The following is a 26146-nucleotide window of genomic DNA, read 5'->3' as shown; positions in this document are numbered from 1 at the left end:
ATAAGAGGTAATTCTATTTTTTCAAAATATACGATATGATAAATACATGTGAATGAATTTTTTTTATGTACTTCTTATCTAATTTTTACGTGATTACTTTTAGATTCACAAGTTACGAAAGTTTACTTAGTGCAAGCACATTTACACAACCTTATAAATGTATTATTTAATTAATAAACTCAGATTATTATATTTATTTCTGAAAACTGAAAAACGTTTACTTAATGTCTGAAATATGTTGTAATTGAAAAGAGAAGCGTTGTTACCGTCATATGTATGTACGTATTATTTAATTAATTTATCGTATGTATTATTTAATTAATAAACTTAGATTATTATATTTATTTCTGAAAACTGAAAAACGTTTATTTAATATCTGAAATATGTTGTAACTGAAAAGAGAAGTGTTGGTAACATCGAACCAATATACACGAAATTTGTTGTAGACGATAACTAACAAATTTGTCGATAAACACTTTCACCCTCGATCTGATGTGATTAACATCCAATTTTAAATAGAATTAGTTTTTGAAAGTTTTATACTTGTTAATATACAATTTGTGACCATTGAAAAATTTTCTCCAGCAATTGGTCTTATATTGTGTTAAAATACGGTAATAAAGATAATCTATTTGATTGGAATACCTGCTTTAAAAAAAACATAATTCATTCCCATTCATGGATATCTAAAAATAACATTATTTAATCACGGTATTGTAACGCGATATATAAAAATAATTTTAAATTTCTATATTACTGCTGGGTATCTCTTTTTTATAAAAAAAAAGAAAGCGTAAATTACGGTCATATAACTTCATATAAGAAAAATTCTTATCTATCAACGGTGTTGTACATCGAGGAAGGGACGATTGGTCTCATGACAAAAGGTATACACAACAATCCTCAGCGTTCCAGATCCTTTGTGCTTGCGATTCGGAAGAAGGCGGAAGGAATGGCGACACATTGAATGAATAGAAGAGGCCTATATCAAGTAACAAGATGCAAATGAGCGGCCAACAATGGTGCGGGTGGGAGCGCTAGTGTCGCTTGCAGTGAGCGGGCTAACTCAGTGCGCGGCCGTACGTCGATCAGGGCGGTTTATAGTCGTGATGTGTCGGTGCCTCGTTTCGTGACTTTACCATGGGGCATTTGTCCACAACCACTACCTGTGGCATCATACTCTCCCTTTTCTCCACAGGATTATTATTTTCTGGTAAAATTATTGAAATATAAATATATATATTTTTTTCATAATATCTAATAAAATGAATTGTCCTTGCATGTTATTGCCTTTATGTAAATCAAAGAGTTTTAAGATAATTAATTAAAAGAAAAAATTGATAGTTTTGTTATAAAGTTTTATTTATAATAACTTGCGTCACAAAACAGGGCAACAAGTTTTTAATAGAATTTTAACATGCGCACGCGCGTCCACCTTCCACGGTACTATATACAAACGCATACACCCAACCACACACACACGCACGCGCACACTCTCAAATACACATATTTATACAGTAGACTGTTTACTAAATCAGTTGTATGAAAAGTATTGTTTTTTTTTTTTATTTTTATCTGAACATTTAAAAATTGTATCAGTTTAGCCAGTCACTGAAAATAGTTTGTCAATCTGTTTTAAATTAATACTTAGTCTATTTCTATTTAAGACGGTATGGAGTGCTTTTTTAAGTTAATTAATCACTATAAAAGACAAATTATATTAACAAAATAAGATTATTTCTTCCTCAATTAAATGAATAAGAATTAATTTTGAAAATATGTAACATTACTTGCATACTAGTGTTAATAATAATTTTTAATATTATTTAACATTATTTGTAATACTATATTGATTTTTTTTGTTGATTAAATAATTAATTTTCTTAACATAATTTAAGTAAAATACTTTTTTTTCATTTGTGTGAAAAAAACTTATTGATTTTCTAAGTTATCTGAACGTAATTCATCTATAGATGTCTGTTATCAGAGATAACATTTTTATTTTCCTTCCAAAAATTAATTTTATCATTTCCACAATTTCTTTTATTTATAAAAAATGTAACTGTTTTTATTTATTGATAGTACAGTTTTTATGGTGTTACATGATACTATCTAAACGTAGGCAAGACAATATAAGAAATGTATATAAATTAATTATTGAAATTTATATATATATATATATATATATATATATTACTGTATATATATATATATATATATATATATATATATATATATATATAAAAATCTGATAGTTTGGTTGCATTCCAAATGATATAATAAAAAAAAAAAAAAATAATAAAAATCGCTTAAATATTTAAAAATAAGGGCGTTATACACAATTTATATACATTTAACTTAATTACCTGATAGTTTATATAACTATTGTCAGTGCAAGTCTTATTGTACTATAAAAAGTTTTTAAAAATTAATATTGTAAGTTATTTAATTTACCAAAGTATAATGACTATTACTTCGGAACCAGCTGATCCCCTCTGGCGCCATATTTAAAACCTTGAATATTCTTTCATAAAAAAATACACTTGAATACTTACCACTTATAATAACAGAAAGGTGTTTATATAAAACAAATAATTTAGTAATTTAATTAAATCAGTTTGCTAAATAATCATTTTAATCTGTAGAAAGTAAATAAATTTTTTTTTTGATTTTACAAGGTATATACATGTACTGACAAAGCAACCTTTTTGAACCATTTTCCATAAATATTTAAAATTTAAATTATTTTTTTTAAAAATAAACCAGTTTGTTGATGAAAATTTTTTCTTGTTCTTTACAACATTTAATTTTTAGGTACATCTCTCTTATTAATTAGAAAAAAGTTATCAAGCTGTAATTATCTATACATGTGATAACACTGATCGTGATGAGTTTTAATAAGGTTTATATCAATGTCATAGCCGGAAATAATTCAGAAGATTTATTTTTCTAAAATTTTCTAGTCTTTAAGTAATAATATACTTTGAACGCTACAAGTGTTTATTAATTTATTCTTTCAACAATAACAAACTGCTCAATTACAACCACTTTTTTGTTTTTTAATTTTTTTAAATATATGTACTTTCTTAACAAATTTTGGAATTATTAAAGTAATATAAAATGATCACCATGAATTGTGCTACGTGTTAAACATTCCCTTAACGTGTAATTTCTACACTGTTTTATAAGATCATAAAGAATTTTTATAATCAATATTTATACTGTTGACCGCACAACAATATATGTATCTATATAATTTTTAAATAAGTCATGTGTTTGCCTTAACAAAGCAAGTGAACAACAGATAGCTGAAAATATATTAGATTATTAAATTATTAATTAAAAATTAAAGGAAAAAATTATTAAACTTGGATATATATATAATTGAGAAATTATTTAAAAACGTAATTTTCTTGTTTTAGCTGTTTTTAAAAAATAAATGATTGTTATTTGTTATCGAAAGTACGATGTAAGAATGTTTAAAAAAAAAATTATTCGTAATTACGATCATTTTCAAATAGTAAATCATAAGAGTCGATCAGCATTAAAGAAAAATATGCACTGTCTCTGAAACCCTGCTTTTGTTTGATTTTATACAAAGGAAAAATATTTTGATGACAAGCTAATTAAAAAAAACCCTGTCATTATACGATTAATATTAAGCTTAATGTATTTACTTCCGTAATTTAAAATGTAAATGAGATTTGGTTCTGTTAATGTTATAAGTAGAATACATAAAAGATAAAACAGAATAGAATTCAGCAAAGGATAAATTTAAATTGTAACTCTGACCTGACGACCCAGCTTCTTTGATTGTCAGTTATCCAATTCGAATTTTGAATTCTATCCAATTTTCTCTCAACGACAGATATAACAACTGAAAGAAAATCATAGCGTGACTGAATTAAGTTCAGAGATTTTATGTTAAAATAATAATTGGTTTTAGAGAAATGAATTTAACTACAGTTTGCTAAAATTCTCGTAACATATTATTTTCTACTCAGTTTCTGTTTTCTCACCATCTCTCTATATCGCTTTATCTCGTTATTTAATTTCAGTCATTTTTATATGAATTCCTTTTTTTTTATTCCTACCATTCTATCCTTTTTAATATTTATTACTTGTACAAGTTGTTAAAAAAATTAATCCAGATAAACTTTTACAAAGCATTATTTTTCATATTTTCTGTAAAAAAAGGATACAGTTTTTTTTTTCTTATAACAACACAGCAACTATACAATCTGTTCAGCAAGGTAATTGAACAACAAGTAAATAAGATCTATATTTGAACTAACATTAAGTAGTCACCGACCCAGCGGCTCTCACCATAAAATCACCTAATTGAAACGATAAGGCAAACCAAGAACATTGTTCCTCAGCAATCTTAAAAAATCACTGACCGTGCTATCTAATAAATTGACCGCCAAATAATTCGAGTGCCGATCCAAACGATTTTGATAAAGTAGGCTGGCCAGAAATATTTCCTGCCGAACGGTTCGCAATTTCAGATTATACGTAAGGTTATTCCTCATGTACCAAGTTATGTGTAGCATTTTTCGCAGTGTTTTTGTCTAGTAGCGTTCAAGTATGTCAATACTAGAATTGCACGCCATACCCCACAATTCAAGCCCGTAAGTTCAAAAAGGAATCAAAACTGATTTATAAATCAATAATTTACTTTCCGCTAAAAGCCGAGATCTATATCCTAACAGCCAGTATATGTTTTTAAACTTGAGATCCAACTGTTTCCGCTTAGATTTGATATGTTTCGCCTAAGCAAGTCGTTGATCAAGATGAAAAGATACTAAATTAATTATAAGAAATTTGAGTGTACACAGCTCTCGAAGATTAGAATAGATGCAATATATAACGTGTAAAGGTTATTTTTTAAATTTTCATCAAAGTTTAATAAGTGATGTTACGATAAAAAATTCAAAATAATTTTCAATTAACAATTATTGTGAACTCATTTAAAATCGTTTATTATAATTATAGAATTCTTTGCCGAACCATTAAAAAAGGGTTTTTAAATATTTATGCATTAATAATAATTTTTATTCATTTGATAAAATCATAACTGTCTGGTCAAATATTGAAATATTTTTGATCAAATAATTCTTATCCATTTAACTAATTTACAAATTAGCCATTCACGATCACATGGTGAATTTTCATATAGCTGGTTTAACAATCATTATATCTGAATAAAAGAGAGATGAAATTCAAAAAATTATAATTTATTTATTTATTTCTCATAATGTTATGTTACCTTTTTTTGTTTTAAATAATTACCATTAAGAGTACCAACCAAGAGTCCTACTTAGCAACTGACCTGTTAAAATACACGTATAAATTAAAAAAAAAATTAATATTGCATTCTATTATCATATATTTTACCGTAAAAGGGAATTTTGTTGTGGAGAAACGTTCAAGTAAAATTCAGAATTTATATGACATCCTTTTTTTTATTTTTGTCACTAGAAAATAATTTCTCAGGAGATTTCTTTTTGTCATCATAACTAAATATTTATAATAAAATCTTAGATATCATTAAATAAATTAATTAAATTAGTCTGATCATATATCCCATTAAGTTTTATTAAGTTTTCCTATGTATAAATAATTTTCTGTCTCTATAAAACGGACAGTCTGAATGACTTGATGCTTCTATTGCAGTTGCTTTAATCCAGGATCTGTGCACAGCTGTCCCTCTTGCTCGTGAAAATTTTAGCCAAAAAATTACTGAGAAACCCAAACTTTAGCTGGTACACCCAAACCTCAAAATGTCTACATTCTGAACAAGATTACGGTTAATCATCAACTTAACCGCTTCTTAAAGGGTTAGTTTTATTGTATGTCCGAGTAGCACCATTCAATCACCAAATAAAATTACTTATTATAAACAATATTTTGTAGAATTTTTAAAAGAGAATAAACAACAATTATTTTTAAGCCATAAAAGTAATTAAATTATTTTTAAATTTCGAAAACTATTTTTAAATTAGTGTTAAATTGAGGGAAATCCTGTAATTCCAATTTATTATTTATTTACTTTTTTTAGCGTATGCTTAATACTTTTCACGTTATACGATTTCTTTGAATCATTTTCTTTAATTTTTCACAGAGAATGGCTGCAGTTTTCTTAATTTCTGAGTTTCTTACAATCGCCATTTTTAGGAGCACCGTTTTCGTAGGTCTACCAATATCAAAAAAAAAAGAAATAGATTTCAAATAAAAAATTGAAAATACACATTAAAAATAAAATAAACAATGAAAACCTACTTCAGAAACAAAAAAAGTAAAAAAAAAACAAATTTTCAAATCTTTTTTAAGATTTAAAACTACTATTCTTATTCTTCTTTTTATTCTTTCTCTTCTTCATCTTCTTTTCGATTTAAAAACAATTGCAATTTTAGTCCACCATTTTAGAGTCAACCAATTAGTATGTAGTCGGTTGTTGTTCGTACTTAATTTGGCAATAGTTAAAACAAGTTGATATTTTAAGATATCAAACACTACCTACCAGTGATTTTTATATTTAGTACGTTTTTTAAAGTTCATTTTGTTATATTTTTCCTTAAAGTTTTTTTCTCAAATGTAGTTACGCCTGTAACAAGGAAGCCAATCTATAAAATAAATTTTAGTCGTGTTAATTTTTTACTTGTAAAAAACTTCGATTATAAAATTCTGCATTACCATATTTTTAGTGAGTAATTATTTCCTTATAAACTACTTTACTAATGTTCATTCATCAGTTTGCTAATATATATTCTGACCAGATGTTAATAGAGCAAAACAATTTCTTAAAAACAAAAACTTTTTTTTTTGTTGTGTTTTTATATTTTCATAATGTGTTAGTTGTTTGTGCACAGAAGTTAATTCCGTAGGAATGACAAAAGATGGAAAAATAAAATCAAGAAATGAATTATAATAAAATAGGTGGGTTATTATTAAAAAAAAGTTTAATTGTACATAAAAAAGATTATTTCAGTAATATTTGAAGAAGATTGCTAGAAGGTGATTAGACGTGTTTAATATATATAATCGTATTCCTGTGTGAAAAAAGCGAACTAATATTTTACAAGTAGAACATCATTGATTTAGTTGAAATTAAAGGGTCAAGTCACGTGCAGCTGTTAGCAGTCTATCCCATTTCGCGATCTCGTTACTGCAAATGGCAAAATGGTACTGCACTTAATGCAAGCGAGATAGACGTGTTGAGAGAAGGAGCTAGATCGACGATGGGGATAGAAGCGTGAAAGAATGAGAAATAGAACATCACCTTGGCAGGTTTGCCAATATTTACACCCTATCTGTTTCTTTCATAAGAATTCAGGACAATGAGTTCATATCTACACAATTTAAAAATTTCCTTTTATTTTTAAGTAATTTAGATAAAATAGTAGTTACTTAAAATAAATGCATAATGATCTTAGCTTTGCTAGAATTATTTTACAACAGACATTTTTACATAGAAAATTAGTTTCAACGTATCAAATCTCCGATTTTTACCCACTAAAGTTTATATTCCATTCAAAATGCATAGTTTTTATTTAAAATCAGTTTAATATTACTTCTTCTAGTTCATAGTATTTTTATTCATTGCTCAGTCCACAATGATTTTACAGAACTTAATTCTTCAATAAAATATAAACAAAAAATCTTAACTTTTATTAGTCTTTTGTTTTTCCTACTTTAAAATAATGATGATAGCGGTTTCAACTGAAACAACTTAATATGAATGATTGTGATTAACCTTCTCATTCTCCCACCACGGCCTGTGACAAACTGTTACCTTCTGGTTTAAAAATTATAAACTCATAATGATATATCACATAATTAAATAAATAATGTTTTCGTTCACAATTTTTATTTAGCACAAAAAAATTTTTTAAAGCACACAAACTGTGACACTATCAATTAGCTAAATGCCACACTTCATGTAATCTTTTCTGGCGTGACAAATGAGGCAGTACAGTAAAGAAACACATCATTTCATTTGTTTCCAAGGATTATTAGAAATATTTTGTCTTTAACAAAATGTTTTATGGAGATAAGGATGATATTTTAACGATGAATTTTGGAGGTACGTACGGCATTTTTTTTTATAAACTAATAATAACCTTTTTATCTCTAAGTAATAAGGAATGTTGCCAAGATTATATAGCATTTACAAAAAAAATAAAAGAGAGAAAGTTAAGTTGATACTTGACTACACGATATGACGTATATCTTAATAAATATTTCTATATTTTCAATTTTATTTGGTGATTGTCCTTGAAATTTTGCTGGATATTATTTACTTGGTTGTTTCTTGATTGTTGTTGTTATTATTAACTAACACAATTAACACAAATAGTAAAAAAGAAATAGTGAATAATGATGAACGGTAAAAAACATTAAGAGAACTCTATTAACATTAGTATAGCTAACTTAATTTGATATCATTATTTATGTATTAATTCTAATTTTTTACTTGTTTCATCTTCAAGAATGTCTTTGGATGATCCTTTTTCACGCCATAGTGTGTATATGATTTACTTATTAATTTAGATTGGTGAAACCGATTTTAAATAAATTTAGAAAAAAAATCGTTTTGTTACTTCTAGTGTATTTACTGATGTATTAACTGATTTAGTTAAGCACCTAAATTTTCTATCTAGAAAAAACTATTTAAACAACAATACATAATTGGTTAACAATGCATATTCATTTGAAGATTGTTTAAGGGTAATTTTCTATATTAAGAAATTAATTAAACCGACGGTTTAAAAATCGTAGAAAGAACCATTCCGAATGATAAAATTCTTCTGTTAAATATATAGGTTACACTATTCTAAGTTTATAATTCTACAATTGTAATTTTCATAAATTTTATATATGGACTTTTTTCATTTTTCCACATTAAAAAAAAAAAAAAATTAAGTCAAGACAAACTACCAAATTATCAAAATTATAAAATATTACCTTTGTATGAAGGCCACTTTTTAAATAATTTTAACTAATACTGATCGCAAGAAAAAATTAGTAAACACATTATTATAACAGACAACATTGTATATTACCTCTTAAGATTAGGGATGGAATTATCTTCGAAGGATATATCAATTTTTGATGTTTACATATTACCTAATTAACCTATATACTATATTTCAATTACAATAATTTTAGTGATGCATTTTTCAGAATTATATACGAATTTTATGATACACAATACCGAGAATTAAACATATAATTTAGTATTTTGATTAATGCACGTTATCTATAATGCGAAAAATATTGACATGATAAACAAAACAAAAATTATAATAATTTTAGAAGGTAGGATTATAATGCATAACTAAATTATTTCAAGATTTGTTTTTTTTTGTGAAGAGGGTGATTTTAAAAAAATAAACAAATAGATGAACAGGATATATATATAATTTAAGTATATTAGATATCGACAGTGGTTTTCAGCACACGAATAACGATTTATGTCTGTATCCAACTCCTTATTCTACCTAATAAACACCTTATGATGTAAAAACGATTGAGATAACATTTAAACCAAGCGTTTGAAATCAGCATAACAGATTTTACATTAAATTTTGATTGCGCTATTAATTTTATCATTACTGCGATTCATTGTTAGAATCTTTCTTTGATGATACAGAATCAAAGTTCTGTTAAAATTCCTTTTTATTTAATAACATTCTCTTTTAACTCTGTACATTCAATTTTGGAATGGAGATGTAAAAAACTACTAATGTGCAAGAAATTAAAATAATATTAAAACTTATAATCAGAAGGCTTATATTTAAACATTTACTTACAATACTTTTGACAATACCTTTGAAAGTGGGATAGAATTTCAGCAAGAATAAAAAAATCTTCTATTATATTTTTATTAAAATAAAAAAAAGAAGATAAACGCAATCGTTTTGAAAATTTGTTTTGTTTTATTGAAAAAAATATATTTTAATGGTATACGAGAATTTTTCAATTTTCTTAGAAACGTTAGAAAAAATCAATTTTCACAATTAAGAAGTTTTTTAAACGATATCAGAAAATATTATTTTTTGTTAACGTTGCAAATTATAACTGTAGTAAGATTAGCACTAATAATTGTGTTATTAATTAAAGAAAAGAAAATATTTTTAACAGTAACTATAATTATTTTGAACAAAATTTTACGTGAACTCCAACTAATAAACTATTCATCTGACCCTACTTAAAATAATATATTTCTACATGTAGAAAGAAATATAAATATTTAGAATACCATATTATTTTTATTTATGAACTAAAAGTTGATTTAAATTTTAATTACATTTTATAAAAATTTTAATTTTTCTTAAAATAAGAATACCCCAATTTTTTTATCAAAGAATTCTGCAATTAGTAGTATTCATCAAAAAACTAGTAATTAACTAGTAAAACTAGTAAATTACTAGTAAGTAATTTTTTTTATGTATTACTTTTTTTAAAAAGCGAAATCAGTACTATATTTTTCACTTTAAATTAACAACATTGTTTGTAAATAATATATGTTAAATTTATTGAAGAAAATCTGAATGAAATCCATATGCATTAAATAGTGTAAAATTCTCACTTTGCTCGTATAGAGCTGTGATTCTCTCAGAAAAATGAATGATAAAATGCATATTACTCGTATAGTACTTCATAGCGAGATTATTTAACTTGATAAAACAGTACTTATAATGATAGGAATAGATGAGGGTGTAAAAACTGTTCTTACCGGTATTTATAAAGAGAAAAAATCCGTATTAGATTATACGGGTCTTTATTAATATATAAATATATATGTAAATGATGATGTATTCATATATGTTGATGGTCATGTATTCATTGATTGATAATGACCTAATTAAATTACATAGGTACTGCTAGATCTCAAGGACGATTAATTAAATTTTATACTTCATCGGTAAAAACAGTTCAGTTAGTGTTTGAATAGTGAAGCCTCCGACCTCATCGAAGGTTGAATAACGGCTTTTCATTAAATTCTTCATTGATTATCATCCTCATTATGAACATCATAATCCTTGAAACCTTAAAGTTGGTAAATTGTCCCTCCACTAGATTTATTCCCTCACTTAAGCACGCTGTATGAAAGTTAATATCTCTTTAAATATAGTTTTTAAAGATATTTAACCACCGGTAGTTAATCTATAAGTTTTACAAATACAGTTTTAACCTATTTCAGACTTAGAATTCCATTTTAGAAAAATTAAACAGATAAAATACTTTAAACAGGTTATATTTTTCATCGTTATACTTTTTAGGTTGATACTAAAATGTGTGTAAAATATTTTAAAAACAAAAAATAAATAAATAAAAATCTAGTTAAAAATATGTGTTAGGTAAAAATGTATAACAAGGACAAGTAACTATTTTTAGCCATATGCCTAAAGATGTTAAATCTCACCAAAACACGTTTCATGAAAAAATGTTAAAGTAGTTTTAGACGAATACTGAATTTAAAACTCCTTTTAAATAGTTAACTTACTTAAAATAAAAACTAAACTCTCTAAATTAAGAAAAACAAAAATAGGATATATATATATATATATATATATGTACATATAAATTATAAACGCGAAATTTTGGCGGTTTTGTCCGTTTCCAACAGCATCACGCGAGAACCAAGTGACCGATTGCTTTCAAATTTTCATGCTACATTTATGTTATCCCAGGAAAGATTTTAAGCCATTGATTGAGGTCTCTATTTCCCAAGGGAAGTTGTGAATTTTTACCTCTTGAACGACGAACTAATATAGTTTTTGATTTCGCTTTTCGACGTAAAAGTAATAGAGTATGCGTTTTATAACGTATCCTATTTTCAGTTCACTATCTTGACCCCTTCCCGAGATGTAGATGTTCTAGGATAATGCAAAGTGAAACTAAAAGGGGTTGGTCTACCGCAGGAACGCATCAAGAACGAGGGAAATTTTGGAGGGAAGAGAGCTTTTCAGGCTTTAATTGTTGTTTATCACTTATTTTCACAAGCATGAGGATAACAAACACACCTGAGATTCAGGCCAAACGGGACGGACAGGGCTCGCTTCGCTCTTCCTGCCATATATATATATATATATATATATATATTATACCTGGCAGGAAGAGCGATATATATCAGGATTATTATTCTATAAACTGGAACTGTATTAAATACAAAGTGTAAGCTAATGTATAAGGTTATTAGAGAAAAATAGAGCTGAAGAATTTTATTTAAAAAGAAATAATAATAACAATGTAATAATTACTTGAGCAGTCCAAGCAAAAAGCAATGTAGAATAGTCATAACACCATTTTAGCCTAACTTATATAAGGGGATTCAAACAAAGTGGGGTTGTCAGTTCACCAGGAAAGTTTGTTACAGACTACATTTAAAGCTAATTATTTCTTTCTGCTTGGACTGCACTCAGGGAATTTCTAGTATTAATATTGTATTTTGAATTTTACATTTAATTTATTAATACAAATAGACATTTTTTTTTTACTTTACTATTGGTAAGTTTTTTGTGTTAGATATCTGGGCACATCAGCCATCAGAATTAGTCCTCTCAAAGCCTATATCAAAACAATAATTTTCAGTTATCAGATCTAAGATCAGTTGAGTAGAAAGTATGAAAGTTGAAGTGTAATACATAACTATTGAATCTCCAAAAACGATAATCAATAACTATTTTCTCTACATTTTTATATTTAGTTACAATCAGTTTGTTTTTCATTCACCATTTGATTAGTTTGATGTAAAACAGAAATTAAAAAAAAACAGAAATTTTTCTCATTCATATAACTCGCAACACTATTTTGATATAAATCACAAGATTTATAGTAGTACAAATGATACAATGTTGTCGTTATATAAACTGCGTTTATATAAAGTGTATAAGTTGTATAAAGTGTTAGCACTTTATGATATTTTTTTTTTAAATTCAATTTAAAATGATTGCACCGTCGTTGGATCATATTAAGGAAGAAACGAAAACAGTGATAAATTCTCTCAACTTTGAAAAGCTGAAACCAGAAGGGATTATTTGTAGAATGCAGCAGCAACACGGAGAGAGTTGTTTTAATTCCGTAACAATGCAAGCGTTAATAACTGCATTACATAATCAGGGTGTAAACGTAGTCCACATAAACTATGTTAAGGTGAGCCTCCACAAGGCAGGCTCTTGAGGAAGAGGATGGTACATAGTGGGTAGTGTAGGGTGTGGCTGCATAGCCCCGTTCATGAGGAGTGCGATGCTGAGGTGTCACACTTGCGATGAGTAAACGGGGACTCCTGGGATGAGTAGGAAGGGAAAGCGTAAAGACCGAGTCCGATCGGAGTTCTCCTGTTTGGGGGACTTCTGATTTGAGGCAGGCAAATAAAGACCGAAACCCGGTTAGGGAACCCCCTTGGAGAACCCCTGCAGGCAGGCGATTGAGAGGACCTAATCTCGGCTGACTCGGTGGTATCACATGCCGGAGCCGGTTATGTCGTCCCCGGTATGGTCGCCCGGAAGGTTAGAGGCAGTGGCACCGAGTGTGCTTCCGCGGTGGGGTCGGGCCTAGGGGATGGGGGAAAAAAAAGAAAAAAGCAGGCTCTTCTCAGCCTGCCTCGAGGAAAGCTGTAATGGGAATAAGTGGGTGTACGAATAAATGGCACATATCTAAAAACACCTGAGGTTTGCCGAGAAAGTACTAGAAAAACTACAAAAACACATACAGCAACTGCATGTGGCTGGCAAACACAGCCACAGTCTAAAGATGAACCTTAAGAAGTGATAGGTCGTTTTCAATAAGTTTGCCGAAGAAAGAAAAATTTATGTTTGGAAAAAACTAGAACCGTTAGATCATTACATATATCATAGCCAACCGATATCAAGTGAGTGTGATACAATTAAAGAAGTTGAACGAGTTAAGCTTGGATGGCTGGAATTTGGGAGACTTAAGATCGGTTTCAAGAAAAAATTTACATTTTAATTTAAAAAGAAAGTTTTTGATCAATATATTCTGCTAGTCCGTATCTATAAAAGAGAAACTTGAACATTAATTGTTCAATCATTATAGAAGCTGCGGTTAGCATTAAGAAGTATGGAAAGACGTACGCTTGGAGTCACCAAACGGGATAGGAAGACCTGTAAATGGATCAGAAAAGTGGACGAAAAGGATTTGACATCTTTATGAAAGTTAAAGGATTAAATGGCGGTGGACAGGCTATGTAGAAAGAAAACCTGATGGTGCATTATCTAAATTAGCACTTGATTGGATACCACTAGATGTTAAACGCTCACAAAAAGATCAAAGATTCGTTGGATTGATAATATTATCAAGTACATTGGACCGAATTGAGAAGATCCCAAAAGACCGTATTAGTTGGAGACGTGCTGAAGAGGTCTTCATACTGCAGTGAACTGATAACGGCTGCAATGATGATGATGGTAATATATATATATATATCATGGCTTGATATATTTAATCATCTATCATCCTCTTTATTTCCAAAAAGTTTGTCTCGCTGGGTCCAAACGTCAACTGACAACTGACAGATAAAAAAAGATTTTTATAATGCTTGAAAGTTTTTGTTGCTACAGCGCATATTTACAAAACTTTCTGTTACGTTCTATAACATAAAGTAATGAATTCTTCTTTGGTGAATTCTTCTTTTCATTTATGCATTCTACATTTTTCTCGATAATGAGTACTTACTATTAATTTTCTTAAAATGTTACCTTTCATAATATCTGTAAGCATCCCAATTCTTTTTCTTCTCGTTCTCTTTCTACCATTTTTCCAACTGTGATAATTTACTAAAGACAATTTTATACGTCCTACCTTTTAATTTTTCTTTCTCAATTTTCAATTTTTTCCTCCTTCTTTATCGAATTATATTTATTTTAATACACTTTGATATTCATTTCCTCCATTAATTTTCACAATCAAATGTCAGAACTGTATAAATAGAGATGTGGATTTAATTATAATGGAGGTTTAATTGTGAACTGAATTATAAACAGTCCTTTTGGCCCTCTATAATTCAAATCCATTTGTAACACTCCGCATCAATTATTCTGTAAACCTCCTTCCCAATTCAATCTGGATTCTTCTTGCGGTCATTAATTATTCTACTTTTCCAAAAGCTCTATCCCTCATTGTATTCTGATTCTTAACTCCTTTAAATACTTCGATTCCAAATCAATTAAAACTTAATGACTTCACTTTAGAATTTATTGTACAGAAATGTTATATGAAATCTTAAGATACAAATTCACTTATTAATAAATTCTGCCACTAAAGGGAAAGGTCTATTGATTTAAAAAATTATGTTTTTAATTATTTAATTATTAATGAATAAGTTTAATGCAAGATATTTTTAAATCTATCAGCTATTTTAATCTATGATTAGGGTTTTAATTGCTGATTATTTTTCAAATGTAGTTACCATACTACTTTTAACAAGACTTTTGGTAGTAAGCACTTCCAATTTCTTAACTCTATATTTTCTTTGTTGTATATAAAAAATTACTTTTATTTTTTTGTGAAAAAACTACATTTAATAAAATTTTCAGCGACTCTACAATCAAACGTATGTAACTATGATTTGAAAACCCCCAACTGCTAGGCCGTATGTATATGTTAAGATGAACCTATAAGATAAAGAAACCTATAGTTAAGAATCATGTTCTACATAAAAAGTGTACAGAGAAGAGTGAGGGTTATGGTTCAATTATTATATCAGTGCTATGGTATCCTACGGTTTATATACGAGTTGTAGAGAGCATACGATGTCTGCCTGACGAAAACTGAACGACAATGTACAACAAATTTTTTTTTTCAGACTGCACCCCTACTAATATTGCTCCCATTTTCGCTACGATTATGAATTTACTCTTAATCCGGTTATTTAGTGAATCTTTTCTTTCTGCCTCATTACAAACACGCATTTACTCTTTTTGTCCACTGTATTCTGTAATACTGAGGAGACTTTTTTAAAAATTATAAATATGTTTTTAATTTAAACTTTTTAGGTTCAATTTTACTTCTTACGCTTTACAAAAAAAAGAAGAAATCACTTAACAAAGAAAGTATAGATGCTGGAATCTGTAAGGCAACTCAAAACACCGAAATATAAAACTTTTCAATGAATGTAAATTAAATTGTTTTTTATGCTTACCAACTATCAATAAATTTAAAAATTGACCGATTCATTTTACCACTTTGGAAAGTAAATCTTAATAATATATCTAAAATTTAGTTGGTTGGATAATGATCTACTAATGTATTTGTGTTTTTTTCGTAGCTTGAATTAAGGCAATATGAAACTTGACAATAACTGTGCTTTTATTGCACAAATGCAAGTAATTAACTAGGAGATTCATTTCATTATTACCTGATTTTTTTTTTAAGCGAATTGTTGAATTTAATTTAAATATGTAAACAGAATAATTACCTAAACCTCTTGGTTCAATATTCAGTGTATGTAGGGAGATTTTCTGACTGAAAAAAAAATCATAAAATCAATATACTATAGAACAAGTATCACGCGGGTAGGTAAAAAATTTCAGCAATTGGTAAATGATTGATTGTAAGAATTTCATACATTTTTTTTTGCCACAGTGTATAATGTAGAATCGGTTCCAATTTACCGAAACCATAAGTAAATTTGAATACAAAAAAAGGCATGCAGAAAGGGGTTTCCTTTGATATGCGTCAAAGAACTGTATGTGTATATATTTTTATGCGTATTTATACTATCTTATACTAGTACGGTATGCATACATATATAATAAACATAACAAGTGCATAAATGATGAGTCCAAATAATATTGATGAAGTTCAGAACATAAAAAGCAATGAGAAAAACAAAAAAATAGTTTTATCAATCACAAAAAGAATAATTCATCATCAAAGAAACTCTGAAACAAATCAAAGAACTGAGAAACGTAAGCGGCGAAAAAACCAAATTAATGGCGTTTTCATCACACATGCAAACAATGTGCAATACCTAGGACTGCATTTGGATTGCTGTCTGATGTACAGGATCTACATTAAGGAGAAAAGAATGCAGCTTAACATTAAGTTCAGGGAGGTGTACTGGTGACTAGACTGAGGGTCACATCTGACATTATCTAACCAGCATTCCGAATCGCTGAGTACAGCGATTCGGAAACCGATTTGGACTACGGAATCCAACTGTATGTACGATAAGCGATATTAACATCGAAGTCGTACAGCGATTTCAGAAGAAGCTATTTAGAAATATAACATAAAATGCCGTGGTTTGCGAAAAACACTGAAACACACGATTATTTGGGATTGCCAACCGTTCGAGAGGAGATACGGCACAAGATACAAAATGAGATTGATGCAAATGAGAATGAGCAAATATGTGAACTGGTTCTCGGTTAATGTCCTGGATAACAACGAGAACGTTAACTGCCTAAAGCTACTCCTTTTATTATTTGTAAGTTCTCGAAATTTGAAGTGAATCAGCTACGCTAGGTTGTTATGCATCGTCAATACATTAAACAGCATTAAAAAAATGGAATTCATATATCCTAAAATACAGAATTCTCAAAATATGTGAGTGGTAAATGAAGGGAAATTTAATCATTTAAAAAAATATATATTCATTTCTATAAAAGCGACCTATGAATTGATCACTTCATTGTCGCTAATTTGATGCGTTTTATGGCTTTCTATTAAGAAACTTTAATTTCAGGTTAAACTAACAACATGATTGTACAATAATATATATATATATATATATATATATATATGTAAAATTATATCCATAAATATTCAAGAAATATCTGTTCTTGGTATTTTATTTTATATTTTTTTTTTTTGCTTTTAACGAAAATATGTATGTAATGTGTGAAAATTTTTATTCGTGTGAATTTGTTGTATTTAACTCTGTAATACTGTATATATGATTAAAGATCAATCCGTGTCAACTATTACAAACACATCGATGATTCTTGGCCCAGATATAACAGTGTTATTACCTGCAACTACACATAGGACTAACGTTAAATTTCCCGCAACAATCGATGATCTGTATTGGCGCCACTTTCCCTTGGAATACTTTTTTTACAGGCAATATTTGTACTGAACTTCATTTTATCATTATGTATTAGTTCCAACAGAAGTATTTAGTTTTTTTTTTTTTTTTTGACAAGAGATTTCTCATTCTACACTGTAAATCCATATTTACAAAAACGAGATAATATCATAAACTCTTGTACTATTCATAAAGAATTTCATTTAAAGTTTTGACCGGTAAAGTTAAAGTTTAAAAGCTTTAAAGAATAGTTAAACATTCAATCTTATTTCAATTCAATTCAAGATTTTATTGATAAACCATTAATTATCTTTACATAAAGGACTAATTTCTTTAATATTAATACGCTAGTAAATATATATATAATTAGCGTAACTGCAATGGTATTACTAATGTTAATTTAGTAATCCTAGATTATAGAATTCAGTTTTTGTCTTTTCCTGAAATTAGGTTCGTCATTATATAAAGAACTGTAAAGCGCCATATTTGTGTTACTGTATTTCCCCACATCATCTTTCGTTTTTTTATTTAATATAGATTATAATTTCAAGGAATGAATTATCCATTCTTAGATGTTAATTTATATACGTATAAAAAAGTAAAAAATAAGTTCTTTTTCAGTAGTTTTAAATTAATTAACGTAACAGATGAATATATATATATATATATATATATATATATATATATATATACATATATTCATCTGTTCGTTAATAACTAGCTGATAAGTAATATATAAATAACACATAAAGTAATAAAATTAATTACTCATGAACTGAAAAACGGCTGATAAATGAGAATTATGTAGTAACGCAATGAAATAGCATATAATACTGTAGAATTCATTGTTTTTAATAGCGCAATCCACTTTAATCTTTCTATTTTTTTTCAAGTTGTAGAACCTTACACTTCCATTAGGGTAATGTCATAAACTAATGCAATACATAAGATTAGTTGAATAATTAATTCATATCAATTATGCCACAATTGTATTTCAATATAAAAAATTTCTTTAAAACGAGTCTAATAAATTAAATTTTTTTTTAATTAGTTGCTTGGAACGTACATAACGTAAATTAATGGTAAAATGATGGCATGAATTTTTTTCGTAAAAGTTACCTTCTTTAATGTTTTCTAAAGGTTAATTTTTACATTTTGACAAATTAAAAAAAAAAAATGGTATTAATTGCCAGAGTATATTATTTATTTTTAAATTAATATAAAAAGATATAAGTTGTCTTTATTATAAAGATAAAAAATAAAAGTTTAGCGTCATACTAAAAAAGAAAAAAAATTACTGCATGGTTTACTACTAAAACAATTATTAGATATGTGTGATTGAACTAATGAAAATTTTATGGTTAATGCTCATTGCGAATACAGATTGATTCTTATTTGAAATCCCATTTAATACAATAGGAGCAGCGTGGATATTAGACTTTGGACTTATTAAGCTATAGGTCTTCATTACAGCAGCAGACTGTTGTTCAGTATTTAACCGTCAGAATTCCTTACGTACCGTTCCAGAGGGTCAGTCTGCAAAGCAAAGTTTAGTAATTTTTTGCTAAATCTTTTTCAACATTTAATCAACTTTTAAACTAACTGTTACATAAACTGAATCAAAATACTCTGGTCTTATTTTTTATTCAATTAATAACGAATTCTAAATTGTTGATCAATTTAGATTACAAAAAACAGTTATTTTAAAAAATTGTAAATATCCTTAAAAGGCGGGGATGCCCCACTCGGCGTATCCCTGTTAGAGGCGTTGGCATAAAGATCGACTCCCGGCTCCTGGAGTGGGGACCCTGAGACGGCATAGCCGGGCCTGGTTGATCCTACTCTGGGTGTTTGAGGCGGGCGTAAAGTGAAATCCGACCGGCGAGCCGAGACGTGGAGGCCCGTTACAGTAAAGGACACTCCCCTGGGTTGTGTAATACTTAACTGCAGGATCCGGCCTGGGGAAGAAGAAGAAAAATATTTAAAAAAAAGTCCTTAAAAAGTTCTATAATAAATTATAAAACTTCTCATATCAGCTTCATCAGTTTTATTATGGTGTTTGAAGAAGATAAACAGTTGCAAGCATGCGCTGTGTTGTTAAAAAAAAAAAATAGACAAAACTTATCTGACAAATTGAGCTGTGAAGAACAAGATCCGACATTTCTGTCCGTATTGGGCAGGGAGAAAAAGCATTGCGAGCTTAAAAAAATTTAATTATAGATCCCTTTACATAATATTAAATGTATACTATAATAATAATAATATATTTTAATATTAGATTAAAATATAATATTAATATTAAATGTTTACTTAATATTGAATATGTCGTATAAGACATATCTCAAACAATTTTTTTTTTAATCACCACTATATCGTAAATGTGAATCATATGTTAAAAAATCAATCTTTCAAAATATTTTTCTTTTGAAGTTATGTCTTAAAACGAATGGATTCTAATAATTTGTTATACTGTGTAGATAGTGTTGTATAGTGTAAGTCCTTGGTGAGGATGTAAAATATCAACATACAGTCTCTCTATTGAACCTGATAAGAATAAGCTGTATTAGATTCTGAGAAGAATTCTGTAGTAAAAATAAAACTAGTGAGATTAATCAAGAAAACACTATTGAGTGGCTAAAGTTAAAAAAAATCAAAATAAAGAAAAAAATATTTTTTAAATTAAAATTTGTATTGAATAGAAATTCCCTTTAGAGAAATTAATTAAATATATGGTTAATCTAGAGGTTAAATTATTATTGGCTTTTATAACTTGAATAAAGATGACGTATGATAAAGATAAATGTACGAAACAACATTTGCATAAAATATTCGATAGCAGTTTCTGGTGTTGGCAAGTTTTATCATAAATTATTCAGATAAAAAACAGTTAAAGGAATACAGAACTAATAAAAAATTATTTTTTAATAGTTTTAGCTTACAAAAATTTGATTCAATTCCTTAATTGAATCAAATTTTTGTAATAGTGAGATATGTTTGTACTCCTTTGTACAAAAGTATTTCACTATTCAAAAAATATCAGTTTACTTAAGTAATAAGTTAACAGTGTACGTTTAAATCTATGTAAAAGTTTATTAAAAAAGTTCCAAATATTATAATGTGTTTGTTAGGTTTGTATGAGAACGCATGACAGGATGGAGAACAGAAAGGAAATGAAACACGAATTCTCGTGCAAGATATGAGATGGTCTGGCAACTAAACAACGGATGTTAATATCAACCCGCATCTTTTGATCAGCGATTCTGTTTTCTGTTCACTATTCCTGGATGTTATTCCTTATACGCATTTTATCTGGTAATTACGACACAGGTGTTATAAAATCAAATGCTTTAGAAAACTTCTTTGTTTATATCTATAATTTATTAGTAATAAATATTAAAGGAATTTCACATTGTTTGCTCGCTTTGTATTTACAAAGAATTGTCAATATAGTATGTAGTTCGATGTGTGAGTTATTCTGAGCACATAATATAAGGTTTAATGTAATATAAAATTTATCCAACGGAATAATACAGTAATTTTATAAAATAAGACCAATTTGAGTAGTTACCATATATATAGTTTAACGGTTCAAGATGTCACAAAACGTTTTAATTTATTAAAATGTTTCAATAAAATGAAATGTTACAGAATAAATTTATAAAATTTAAATTTACTGAGTAAATTATGGAATATAAAATTCTCTTACGTGTTATAATTTACATCATGGAATAACTGTTTTATTTTGGTAAAATGTAACATCTCAAAACTGTACTCCAAATATTTATTTATTTTGTTAAGAGTAGAGTTGCATTAGGAATGTAAAATAAATATTTTTTAAGACTTGTAACTCTCCTTATCTAAAAAAAAAAAAAATATAAGATTTATGGCATTTGATATTTATTCAAAATTATTCACCAGGTTTTTTTTTGGAAACAAAGTAGGAACAGACATTTCTAGTTTCCATAGGAATCTATCTGAAATCTATTACAAACTCTTACAATACAATATTATTCAGTTTTATCTAGTCGTATTATTCTTGCTTGGCTGAAAATAATAGCAGAATATAATGTAAACTCATATTCCCACTCGTGCAGGATCGCCCATATAGATCTTTCCCTCACTTATCGCGGTCAATTGCCTTATCCATTATAACTTCTTTTATTGCTAAATTCTATTACATAACATTTATTCATCTTCCTTTTGGTCTCCTTCGATTTTTTTTGCACGAAACTATGTTTTCAACACATATATGCCAACCTTATTTTCTTCCTGTCACTGATATGTCTATCATTTCAATTATATTTTTTCGTTTCTTTTCACAGAATTATTTCCACATTTTTTTCCTTTTTCTTACGTAAGTTATAATTCTACCTCTCTAATTAACCTTCAAGGAAAACTTTCATTTTCTCATCTGTGGTTTACTTATGTTTATTTTTTTCATTTTTATCCGTTACAATATTTTTTGGTAAAATTTACACTCTGATCATAATATTATAACTCTCTTTCATGCAATATCTTATACCACACAATGCACATCTGAATTTATAGGGATTCTTTTGGTTTAGAATGTATCAGACTTTTATAGAAAAAAAATCACGAAATTTCCGATTAATGTATGAATAACCAAATTTGAGGAACAGATGTTAAATTTTTTTATAACAGTTCATTTCATTTTCATTTTCATTTCACATTATAATGCGATTGTAACAATTTATTAAAAACGAAGTGAATTTTTTATTTACACCTACATATTTGTTAACAGCCTATCGGTTGTAAACGATTTGACACTAGATAAAAGTCATTTATGAAAATGAACATCTATCCGTAAGAATAAGAAACGTGGCATCGTTAGATAGGAGCGAAGTATTTGACCATTATCCATTGTCTTTTTCAGTGAATCCAGTATACTATTGTATATTATATCAGCATTCTAATTTCAATTAAATTAGCAAAGTTCAAAATTACTAATGTAATCTTCAACTTAATCACTAAATATGATCTGGCTGTTTAGTGAACTCGAAGATCACCGGCCTCAGAGAAAGCAGCTTCATTTCTGTGTGAAAAAATAAAGTACGCACAATGTCTCTCTAGAGGTGAATCTCACAGGAAGGTTTTAAACGAATTACTTTATTCGCAAAAGAAATCTTATAATAATTTAAGGGATTTTCTCCCATTATTATATTTCATTTAGTTTATAACTAATGTTCGTTGAAAGAGTACAATGTATAGAAGGCATTTATTAATGAATTAATTTCCTGTAAAATACCAAATCTTTAATAAGGAAGGACTGAATTTGCGTAATTATTACTGTCTTATTAGTTACCAGATCGCGTATGGTAATCTTAAAATGAATAATTTTATTATTTTAGGTAAGGGAACTCTCCAGGCTCTTCTGTTGAACTTTGTAGGCTGAAAGGTTTTACGGATTACTTAATTAAAAAAAAAAGAAGAAAAGTGATTTCCATTATTTGAATGCATGTTGCAGTGCAACAGTATGTGATAATTCAATTAATTTATTTACTAGTTCAATTTTATTAAAAGATTTCTTGATAATTAATTTTTACTTTAAATCATATAATGAAAAATTGCTATGAAAAGAGACTTAGAAAAGTTCCATGAAAAGTACTATGAAAACTTACTTAGAATTTACAGTATTTATTTTAATAAAGAATTTATTAATCAAAGCATAAAAATAAATTCTCAAAAATATATACAATAATACACTATTACTATGTTATATAATATTATAAATTTATGAGTTAAATAATTTTATTGAAATAAATAAATATATCACATTTAACAAGTTGTGTGTCGTTCTGCGATATCGTTCTCTGATCGATTACAAGTTACAATATTATCGGATTTAAGTTACTTACGCATTATTGTCAACGTATAATATAGATGATAAGAGGAGATCAGTTTACAGGTACAATGAAGTATCATTTATTGCTCATAATTTAGATAACTATGATGATGCTTATTCCTGTAGAAAAGAGAAAAATAAATAAATAAAATATTTATAAAACAGTTTTTTTTGAATTAAAAACTGAAGAAAAGGACTGTAACTGAAGTTTTAAACAAAAAGATGATTTTTTTTTTAATATAATTCATTAATCAATGATTGTTACTAAAATGCAATATTTTTGTACTATTGAAAATAATGAAATAAGTAAAACTGATAGTAATAGAAGTAAATAAGACAATTTTATTGAAAATGTAATATACTCATGATGTTTTTTTGCTCATAAGATAAGTAGTAAATGAAAAATTCTGAAATTAAGATATATATATATATATATATATATATATACATTAGGATTTTTTATAAAATACCTAAAAAAGAATTTAACTAGCATTAAAAGTTTTACTAATAAACGAAAAGTTTATTCTGTATATCATGCTGGAAATGGTAGAGTGATGGAGAATATTCTTCTTAGGGATTAAACTACACCCTTAGCACACCATATTTGACAAATACAGGACTTATTTTAACAATGAGGTCAACCTGGAATTAATAAGGAGCGTTCAGAATAAATCACACATTACTTAAGATAACAATAAGTTTAAATAATATATAATAGTTTATATGAATAAACTTATATATATATATAGAAAGAGAGAGTGAGAGAGAGAGAGAGAATGAGAAAGTGAACGAGAGGATTAAAATGGGAATAACCTTCCCATTTTATTGAACTAATTCAATCAATAAAATGATACTTGATATAATTCAAGTGGTAGGAACAGATAAACAGATTCTTAAAAATGAGAATTTCCTTATTATCTTTAGAAAAAAATATAATATACACACAACTCACATAAAAATATCGATAAAAAATTGTCAAATTAAAAACTGCAGAGCTTTTGAATATAGAAACTTATTCCAGATATCTTGGCTGCAATGTTACTACAAAAATAATATAATAGATTACACAGCTTTAACTTTACAAGATGATTCTGCCAACACAAGATGAGTGGGAATGAATCCTAGGTTTCTAAATGAAAAGAAAACACAAGAAATGATTTCCATCATTCTGTGAAAGTTAGAAAGGGAAAGAAAGTTTTAAAATGATGGTTAAGAAGAAATCACCTTTACGGGTAAAAAGTGGTTTCAATAACTAAATCAAAAGTTTGTCAAAAACGACATTTTCAACCAATTAATAAGAGTAGACGATCTAAAATATCAGCAACCTTTTCTTATTCAGTTGGAATGAGCGTGGGGAGACTAACAAACAATTACTGATTTATTTTAGTCTAAATAAGCAAATCACAAAATTCGTAAATTATGACACTGATAAAAAACACATGAATAACATATTAATTCACTCATCATCAGATTTTAAAAATATGAGAACCTATGAATTGAAATTTTCCGTTTCGGTTATGCTTAAATTATAAGCGTTTGCGTAGGATATATTTATTTTTACTAAACAGTATCAGTAAGAAATGAACTGAATTACCAATGACACTTGGTAATTCTCTCAATTCCTAAACAAACAGAAATAAAAAGGTTTGGTACATTTTGTTTTATTTCACTTATTACTTAAGTTTTGAAATATAATATTTAGGAATCAGAATAATGATGTAGGAAATTTTAGGTGGCCCTTTAACCCCCCAAAAAACATTAAAACTTTCTAAAATGTTCTCCATTGTATTATAAAATTCGGTTAAGTATTTTATAATTGTTATCAAAATAGTTACAACATTTATAAAGCCAGAACAAACTTCTGATTAAGACCTCTTTAAAAATATTTTAATTGTAATTCTATAATTAGAAAAGCGGAATAATTCATTTTTCATAATATCACCCGAACTTCTGATCTTGAAGTAATCTAATTCTCAAAAGTGATCCTGGGCATCCGCTAAGAAATCAGATATGTTTTGCTATCTTGATAGTCCGGTTATTTTTCTGCCAAATGGACTGATAGCTAACATCTATTAACGAGATATTGGTATCGTAGAAATTAAATATTTCCTAACCTGTATTTTGCTCTATTTTTAAATGCATCATAATATTATTGTATTACTTTGAAGGTATCTTAATGAAGTAAAAATGGAAGTAAAAACTAAAATCATTGTTATTGAATTTTT

At 27.6% G+C, this 26146-nt stretch overlaps 1 protein-coding gene across 2 annotated transcripts in view; it reads left to right on the top strand.

Annotated features, from left to right (window-relative positions):
- Positions 1 to 1053: 1053 nt before the first annotated feature.
- The window catches only part of LOC142318888 (uncharacterized), a 409398-nt gene continuing 384305 nt past the window's right edge, over positions 1054 to 26146 (top strand). For both annotated transcript variants that reach the window (XM_075355511.1, XM_075355510.1), the window contains exon 1: positions 1054 to 1213. In XM_075355511.1, the coding sequence (XP_075211626.1) occupies positions 1141 to 1213 (73 nt within the window). In that variant the 5' untranslated portion in view covers positions 1054 to 1140. The remainder of the gene's footprint in view (positions 1214 to 26146) is intronic.

The sequence above is a fragment of the Lycorma delicatula genome, chromosome 2 (assembly GCF_047948215.1).
Source record: "Lycorma delicatula isolate Av1 chromosome 2, ASM4794821v1, whole genome shotgun sequence".
Taxonomy (NCBI): domain Eukaryota; kingdom Metazoa; phylum Arthropoda; class Insecta; order Hemiptera; family Fulgoridae; genus Lycorma; species Lycorma delicatula.
This window is presented reverse-complemented; position numbering and strand designations above follow the sequence as displayed.